Genomic DNA, 9,748 nt, shown 5'->3' on the forward strand with positions numbered 1-9,748 from the left:
TGAACCGCCAGCCTTCTGGTTAGCAGTCAAGTGCCTTATCCACTATGCTACCAGAGCTCCCAATTTGGACACAAACCATATCAATTCAAATTTTATTAATTTATATCTGACGTAGGTAGTGGAGATCATCTTTTTGTTTCTTTCCCAACTAGAAATCCTTTAGCTTTAAATTATGCCCAGTGGAATTTGGTACATATTTAAAGAGGTTACCAATTGCAAATCCCATTACAATTTTTCCCTGAAGAGAGGGATGAAACTGCAATAATTACTAACAATAATCAGATTTTAGCAAGATAAAATATAAAGACCTTCCTCTAGTGGGAAGGAAGATAGGTAACAAGGATTAGAAGAATTTAGTAATGTTTGCTTTTCAATGTGAATAAAATTAACCCCACTCATCTTTCCATATATATTTATTTATTTACATTCTTTATTTATTCTATCCACAAATATTTACCGAGCACCTACATTGTGCCAAGTACTGTATGAGGGACTGAAGATTCATCAGTAAATGCAATAGTGCTTAAAGAGCTTACACATTCTACTGGGTAGGATGGACAAAAACATAAACTAATTTCAGACAGTGATGAACACTACAAAGACAGTAAAGTGGGATAGAAGGACAAAGAATTATGGATTATGGTTAGGGGAATATTCAGATATAAAACTGAGAAAATATAAGACTTTGACATTCTCTTATCTGATAACTAGAACTGATGAAAATATTCCTGATTGACAATGAACTCCTATTTTGCCCTTAACCTGACTGCCACAGTCCTTCCAATCACTTCTTGAAGATTATTCCTTTCTTTTTCTACCTTAGCTTGTCTTCTACATGTGCAAACAGTGTCTTGACATACTTTTTCATTAAGTACATTTCTAAGATTATAATTTTAGTGATGTATATAAAAAATTTAAGAATTTTGAACTCAATATTTACAAAATAAAAAAGTTGAACAGTCAGATAATCCTAAATGATAAATGACATTTATTTAAAGAAAAACATAGAAAATGGAATATTACTCTGACAAGCATATCACAGTAAAGAATAAAAATAAAATTAATTTCCTTAAAATTATTTGTGGACCTAAAGAAAACCTAGTAAATAATAAATGTTGGTTTTGGTGTATGTGTGTATGTGTATGTGTATATGTTTACTGTAGTATGACAGGATTACAGGGAGTAGTGCAATACTATGAACCCAAGGAAACAGCTTAAAATAAAGAGTAGGATCAGTACATTTCCATGAAGAATTACACAGAGGATGAATTTACACATCATGTATTTCCTAAGATCCAGAGCTTCACAAGTTACATTACTATGAATGAGAAACTAGCCAACTCTATCTTGTTTTAAAATATTGTGTATAGTAGTGATATTTTCAAAAGCTATGTTATGATAGAAATTTTTATGGAAAAAGTAATATTAAACGTTTTAAAAAGTATCAAATATCTGTACTAACACAATAACTTAAACTTTTATTGTCCAAATAACATTAAAATATATATATATATTTTGGGGGGTGTATAGCATTAAAACATATACACACACACACACACACACACACATACATACATACCTCTGTTGGGGGGGGCATGTATAGCATAATGGCACCAACCATCAAAGGCAAAGACACAGAAATTTAAGATTTTTACTAACTTTTGCAGTCTGAAATTGACCAAACATGGAATCAAGATGTGTTCGTTATTACTAGTAATTGGAATGCAAAAGTTGGAAACAAAGAAAGATCACCAGTAGTTGGAAAATATGGCCTTGCTGATAGAAATGACATCAGATATTGCAACACAGAATTTTGTAAGACCAACAACTTATTCATTGCAAAACCTTTTTTCAACAACATGAATGGCAACTATACACCTGGCCTTTGCCAGATGGAATACACAGGAGTCAGATCGAGTACTTCTGTGAAAAGAGGCGATGGAGAAGCTTAATATCTTTAGCAAAAACAAGTCCAGGAGCTGACTGTGGAACAGACCACCAACTGCTCATACACAAGTTCAAGTTGAAGCTGAAGACAATCAAAGCAAGTCCCTGAGAGCCAAAATACGACCTTGACTCCTTGACTTCCACCTGAATTTAGAGACCATCTGAAAAATAAATTTGATGCATTGAATACCAATGACTGAAAACCAGAGGAATTGTGGGATGACATCAAGAACATCACACATTAAGAAAGCAAAAAGTCACTAAAAACACAGGAAATGAAGAAAAGACCAAAATAGATGTCAGAAGAGACTCTGCAACCTGCTTTTGAATGGACAGCAGCTAAAGCAAATGGTAGAAATGACAAGATAAAAGAGCTGAACAGAAGATTTCAAAGAACAGCTTGAGAAGACAAAGTCAATTATTATAATGAAATGTGCAAAGAACTAGAGTTAGAAAACCAAAAGGGAAGAACACACTCGACATTTCTCAAGCTGAAAAACAAGAAAAATTCAAGCTTCAAGTTGCAATATTGAAAGATTCTATGGGCAAAATCAGAATAAATAATAATTCCAACAAATCTGTCCTGGAAAAAGTGCAGATGGAATGCTCCTTGGAAGCAAGAATAGCCAGACTTGGTCTCACCTACTTTGGTCACGTTGTGAGAAGGGACCATTCCTTGGAGAAGGATATCACGCTTGGTAAAATGGAGGGTCAGCGAAGAAGTGGAAGGCCCTCAACAAGATGGACTAACATAGTGGCTACAACAATGGGCTCAGGTATAGCAAGGATTGTGAGGCTGGCGCAGGACTGGGCAGAGTTTCATTCTGTTGTACATAGGGTCGCTATGAGTCGGAGCCAACTTGACAGCAACTAACAACAATAGCGGTTAAAATCAAAGTCTTGGATCCACAAACTTTATATCCTGGCTCTACCACTCACTGGCTGCATAAGCTTAGTAACTAACTCCATGTCTCAGTTACTTTCATTTCTAAAATTGGAATAATAATAATATTCACCTCTCAGGTTTGTTTTTAGGATTGAAAGAGTGTTTAGAAAATGTCTGACACTAACCACCCAATCAAAGTTACCTATTATTTTTATTTATTTTTAAATGACAGACGTATATAACAATACTATTAAGAGTTTAGAAAACATAAGAAAAGAATCACTTTTACTCTGGCATCTTAACATAACTTTTAATACTTAACACTTTTCCCTAGAAATAAGAATACTTACTTTTAGGAAAACCTGCAGATCTTGAGCCTGTGTGTGCTGTAAAATATCTTGTTGTAGATGTTTGAATATAGCTATACAGATATATACTTGATAATCAGGACCAAGGAAAACACATGTAGCAATGTAATGGCAGATATCTATCCAATCTAAATAATTCCAAAAGCACTGAGATATCCATTGTAGGCAAATCTAGGGGGAAAAAAAAAATAGAGTTCATTAGAAAGCTTATAAAACCATATTTAACTTTTAAAATCTAGTAACTATAACTCACACAAAATCAATGAAAAGCTTAGCATTTAATCAAAATAGAAAGACAGCGTGCATAAAAACCCAACCAAATTCACTGCCATCAAGTCAATTTGCCTCATAGTGACCTCTCCTTGGGTTCCCAAGGCAGTAACTCTAAAGCAGATTGCCCAACCTGCCTTCCAAGGAGTGGCTGGTGGGTTTGAACTACCAGCCTTTTGGTTAGCAGTCAAATAAATGGCTTAGGCACTACGCCAGAAGCCTAACCAGGATACTTCACCTATTTGCTTAACGCGTGCTAAAACTTTCAAGCCTTGGAACTCTGAACTTTGGGTAACTGACACTGTTCACACTGCTCATACACCTATTGCTAAGTGAATTCTTTATTCAAACGGTCCCCCTCTTACTCATGACACCAGTCTGCTCTCCACGGATAACAAATGCTAAGAGACTATTTTAATTCAGAAATGGGAGTTCTTCTATTCTACCTATAATCACAGATGTATAATTATGCAGATGACAGATTGCTAAATGTTACATTAATGCAAATGGACTCCTGATGAATCAGAAAATATAAATGAAACATAATTATATAACAAAAACTGGGAGCAAATGTAGAGAATAATTCAAAAAATGAGACTTTTTTAAAAAAGAGGCTTCTTTCTGACTTTTCATTTATCTTTTCTTGATAACATTTGCTCATATTATAAAAGCAATACATGCCAATTATGAAAAACAGAAAAGTTTAAGAAAAAAAAAAAAAGCAACACAGAGATCAAAATTGTTAAGATTCCTGGTACCTTATATCCCAATATTTTAATTTTCATTTGTATTTTACAATTTACCATTGAGGAAAAATTACCTTTATTGAACCTCTTTTCTCTTTTAGTTTTATAGTTTTTTTAGCAGGGATGCAGAGTGTAGTGGTGCTGGTGGAGACAGGTGGCTCACTTCAATTTGTCATAGGTATAGAAGATACATAGATACAATTTCTCCTTTTTGGGGTGGTCCTTTTAAAATAAATTCTTAAACATATGTAAAATATTTATACTCAATTCAATTTTTTGCCATGTTGATTCTGCTCTTAACTGCTTTAAACATGATATTACTGATTTTTTTTCTTTGCATACATCATTGGTCATGTCAACCATTAACTTTTTAATTTCTGCAATTATAGACATGTTTTTTCATCTCATCTTCTGGCCATGCTTAGTCTTTTATTATCAATAATTCCAACTATATATGGTCAAACTATATAGGATTTTATTCTGTTTATTCTAATTCTTTTCTCAGGATAAGATTTTTCTTCACATCTATAATAGTCCCCTTCTACTGTGCTCCAAATTCTTTTCACAGTGTCTATGAGTTTAACTCATTATTGAATAGGATATATTTATGAATACCCAATATTTCTCAATAGATAGGGTATTAAATTCCCCTCAGTTTCAATTTTACTTGACAGGAGAGTCCTCTTGCAAATCTTGACTTGAAAGTAGGTTGGCATGCAGAGTTCATTACCAAATTTCCATTGTCCACGAGAGATCCATGTAGTGAGGCTCTTCTGGACTAATCAAGAAATATCTCCAGCTCCTACCTGGCTAAACATTTTGAGACAGACAGTGGTTCTTCTACTACCAGAGCCATGACTTCTAGTTCATTGATGCCCTGCTGCCAGAGTTTTGTGTCTGTTCCTTGCTACAGCTGCTAACACCAATCAACCTATGGCTATACTGCATTAATGAAAAATAGAGTCTCTGGATAGATGAAGAAAGAGAAACAAGTGGAATGAGTAAAAAAAGTGCAGTGAATACAAATGACCCCCACAGCCAGAGAAAGCAGTATGCATTCAGTTGTCAGTTGTTCAGCATGACTGGCAAGGAGACAAAGATGAGAGAAGGGTCTTCTTTCTAGTTTACCTTACTGTTCTATAGGTTAAACTGTGTGAAATTACTAGTAGTTAACTTTTTCCGACCTTTAAAACTGGCAATATTATATAGTACAAATCAATATTTCTGAAGTCAAAATGTATGTGGGGAGAGAGTTACTTGTCAATCCAGTCTTATCTTATCCTGGTTAAAAGAAAGTTACCCCAGAATCTGGCAATTAATGTATTATTATACATAGGTTCTAATGCAGTTGTACTTTTTTTTTTTTCATTTATGTACATTCAAGCATTATTTTCTGTACACTATTTTTCTTCCATTAATGGTGGTATCTGTCTTGCCTACTATCATACAAGAGAAGTCAGGGTAGGAAAAATCAAACTACTTTGAAAATATAAAAAGTGCTATATAAATGTTATTATATAACAAAAGTACAGAAGTTATTATTCATTTAACAAAAATTTATCAAGCACCTAATATTTACCAGGCACTATTATAATTTCTAAGTGAAAAAAAAGACACCAAGTTCCTTGTACTCACAGTTCTCACAATCTAAAGGGGATACATATAGTTTTTAAAATACATGTGTGTGTGTGTATACTCTTCACTTGGCAGAAATGGTATATGTTATTATTATATGTGTGAGGTATTTGAAGAAGTATTAAATTGTAATGATATAAGTCTAGAAAGACTATCCAAAGAGAATGCTGAATTACGAATCAGTTTTTAATCCTTGATATATTTATATTTCATATATATATGTTTCATACATATATTTACATATATATTTGGTTGGTGGTATGTATAAAATAAGGTATATTCCCTGACCCTCCAACTCATACTTTATCTATTCCCTAAAAGCAATCACTTGAAAAACAGGGTACAGTGAAACCTAAGAGAGCTGGAATTAGATAGGACTGCCTTGTTTTTCTGGGTCTCACAAGTTTCCTGCCTTTGACAGGGTGCACTTCTGTATCACTCATTTGAGTGGAAAATATTTGAGTTTTCCTTCTCTGACATTTTACTGCCTTACACGGGTTCCGGCTTTCACATGGTTTACTGTTCATTCTTTTGTTTTTAATACAATGTGTATATATTGGTATCCTCATCTTTCCCAGATAAATGGTCACATATTAAACACTTTCTACACTTTAAAAAGCACTGTCACACAAAATATGCAATGATGAAAAGTTTTCCTTTAATCCTGCTTTTACAATTCGCAGTGTTGGGGGTACCAAACAAGGAGACCAAGCAGGTTTATCTGGAATATAGCTAGAGGGTTATCTGTCAGCCCACTTGCTGAGACAACACATGCAGTATAAGAATCAATGATACTGAGGATGAGGACTCCAAGGAATTACAAGAGATGAATCATCAAAAATACATGGTACTTCTTAAGGCAGGAAAGTGGTCAAAATAAACTATGGAAATTTTTTATTAACAAAGAATAAATTTGTTTTAAAGGTTAATGACAATATGTGATTTTTTTATGTTAATGAAAAAAATGTACATTAAAATTTCTATTTTCTTTCAATCTTTTTTTTTTTTAACTTATTTTTATATATGCAGTCTCAGTTTCTCTTAAAACAAACACTCATCAGATTCAAAATGGAGTCTCATCAGTAATCACCATGCTATTTCCCTCTAGCATCTTAGTGCTTGAAATACTAGGTACAGCAGATTGAGTTAGGGATTCTGGTGCTCTGAACAACTCACTGACTCAGAGTGCACCAAGCTCAGAGGAGTAGAATTAGAGGAAAGGTTCAGGAAAGAAATTAAAGAAGATCAACCCTGTGGAAAGAGGATAGGCAGCTGAGAAAGGCCATTAGAGACTTCCCTGGAGGAATGACCAGCAGGTAAGAACAGCCATCTTAGACCTCTCAGGGTCAAGGCAGAAGATACCCCATATTAGCATATGAGTGACCACACCAATATACCAGCGATCACCCCAAGGATCTACCTTCAGCACCTGATTTTATCAGTAATTTGGGTCGGCTAGGTGCAAACGGGCACATGTAACACCAATGAAACCCAAGCAGAGAGCCCACTGGTGCTCCAGGAGGGAAAGCTCTCTCCCTCCCTCAGTGAGTCACTAAATTGGTTTGGGTAGCTTAGCAGCACTGAGAGGTCTGCTCTTGACTTTATCACTAACATCAGGATGACAGATTACTAGCAGGCACTCTCTTGACACCAGTGAAGTTGAAAGCGAGCACATTTTTGGCGCTGCAGGTGGGTGGGCTAACAGACAAACTCCCCAGCCGATCGCGGCCTGGGCAGGTTGGGCTGGCACAGCAGGCAGTTGGGGCAGAGGGAGAAACATCTGCAGCCAATCACAGGCCCAGGAAGTTGCCTTGGGTCGGCTTTTTGGCACTGAGGGGCCTCGGGAGCATGTTTTTGTGTATGTCTGAGCCTGGAGGAAAGTAGCAGCACCCTAACAACTGGAATCTTTCCTGGGCTTGTAAATAACAGTACCACATCATCAGTAGCAGCTGGCTCAAAGCCATAGAAACTGACCCTAGCAACAGCAAGCTTTCCTTCTTCCACTCCCACCTTCTCTGCCAATAACTTCACTCATCCAAAAGAAGAAACCATATTCAGCCAACATAAAACCTCTCGGTTTAAACTCTAAACCCTCTTTACGACAAACAGAAACACATATCCACATTCCACACAGTGATTCCACTATCACAAAGAAAACTGCAGAGCAACTCAGCATACCTGAATCAATAATAAAATAAATCAGTTTCACCTTTTCAAAATATTAAACCATAAAACCAAATTGAAACAAATACATAACCAACAGTTAGACAACCTCAAAATGTCTAGGAAACAACAGGTAACCTCAAATCAAACAAAAAAACAGGACAAGGCATTAGAAGCAAAACCACAAACAAAGGTCTTATTATACATGGAGGAAGAAGAGGCAATAGAATTATCTGAGAAGAAATTTAGAAGATATGTTTATAGCTATACAAGAGCGTAAGGAAACCTCAAACAGAAACAAGGAGAACACAGACAGTTCCCTGGAGGAACACAGGAAAATCATTCAGGAACAGAATAATAAGATTAATGCACAATCAGAACTCATACAAAAACAGCAGTTAGAAATGCAGAAGATGAGTACTGAAATGCAGAGCATGAGTACCAAAATGACAGACTTACACAATACAGTAGAAGCACAAAAGAGTAGGTTAGAACTGGCTGAAGAACGCATATCACAACTAGAAAACAAACCCCTGGACACTAGCCTGTAGGAAGAAAAATCAGGACAAAGATTTAAGTGAAATGAAGAGAACCTAAGAATTATATGCGATGACATGAGACAAAACAATGTAAGACTCATTGGAATTCCAGAACAAGAAGAGGCAAAAAAGACACCAAGAAAATTGTGGAAGACCTGCTTTCTTTCTCCCATATCATGAAGGAAGAAAAGATATTTGTCCAAGAAGCTCATAGAACCCCACACAAAATAGATCCCAAGAGAAAAACACCAAGGCATATTATAATCAAACTCTTCAAAACCAAAGACAAAGAAAAAATGTTGAGAGTTGCCTGGGAAAAAAGAAATATTACTTAAATAATCACTTAGGCTGAGCTCCAATTACTCAGCAGAAACCACATGCAGGCAATAAGGCAATGGGATGGCATATATAAAACATTGAAGAAAAAGAACTTCCAGCCAAGAATCCTATATCCAGCCTAATTATCCATCAAATATGAGGGCAAAATCAAGACATTCTCAGATAAACAGAAATTAAGGGATTTTGTGAAAACGAGACCAACCCTACAAGAAATGCTTAAGGAAGTCCTTCTAAGAGAGAACCCATGACAGAGATCAACAAAACCAGGATACGTGGCATCAACACTAAAACCAAATCAGAAATAGATACTCAAAATAAGACCATAAAACATTCTATCTTAAAAACCAAGGAAGTCGATCAGCATACAACAGCAACTAACCTATCAGAGGGAATAAAACTTCTAGGTACAAACCCTCAAATGGAGAGGAAAACAAGACAATGTTTTCATAGTACGCACTGTTCTAAAAGTGTAGAGACAAGAATATACTCCAAGGTAACCACAGAGAAAAGTAACATTTCTTCTAAGCAAATCCAGAAGGAAGGAAAACATACGGGTTTAATAAGCACAAAGCCAACTGTAAAGAAAAGGGAGAAAGCATTAGCCAACAAACTGAACTCAGCACAGAAAAGTATAAGGACCAAAGAAGCACCAACAGCACGATAAAGAAACCACAATAGAATGACAGCAATCAATTCATACCTATCACTAATTACACTCAATGTGAATGGACTAAATGCACCTATCAAGAGAAAGAGAGTGGCAGACTGGATAAGAAAAGAAGACCCATAGATAGGCTGCCTATAAGAGACACACCTTAGACACAAAGATAAAAACAAATTAAGAGTTAAGGGATG

At 35.6% G+C, this 9,748-nt stretch overlaps 1 protein-coding gene across 1 annotated transcript in view; it reads right to left on the reverse strand.

Annotated features, from left to right (window-relative positions):
- The window catches only part of TBC1D32 (TBC1 domain family member 32), a 350,348-nt gene that overhangs the window by 14,627 nt on the left and 325,973 nt on the right, over nucleotides 1–9,748 (reverse strand). Inside the window, exon 32 of the mRNA XM_042782292.1 lies at nucleotides 3,184–3,372. Within this exon, the coding sequence (XP_042638226.1) occupies nucleotides 3,184–3,372 (189 nt within the window). The remainder of the gene's footprint in view (nucleotides 1–3,183; nucleotides 3,373–9,748) is intronic.

Source organism: Orycteropus afer, unplaced genomic scaffold (assembly GCF_000298275.1).
Source record: "Orycteropus afer afer isolate SDZICR_OR568_19922 unplaced genomic scaffold, OryAfe1.0 scaffold00286, whole genome shotgun sequence".
NCBI lineage: Eukaryota > Metazoa > Chordata > Mammalia > Tubulidentata > Orycteropodidae > Orycteropus > Orycteropus afer.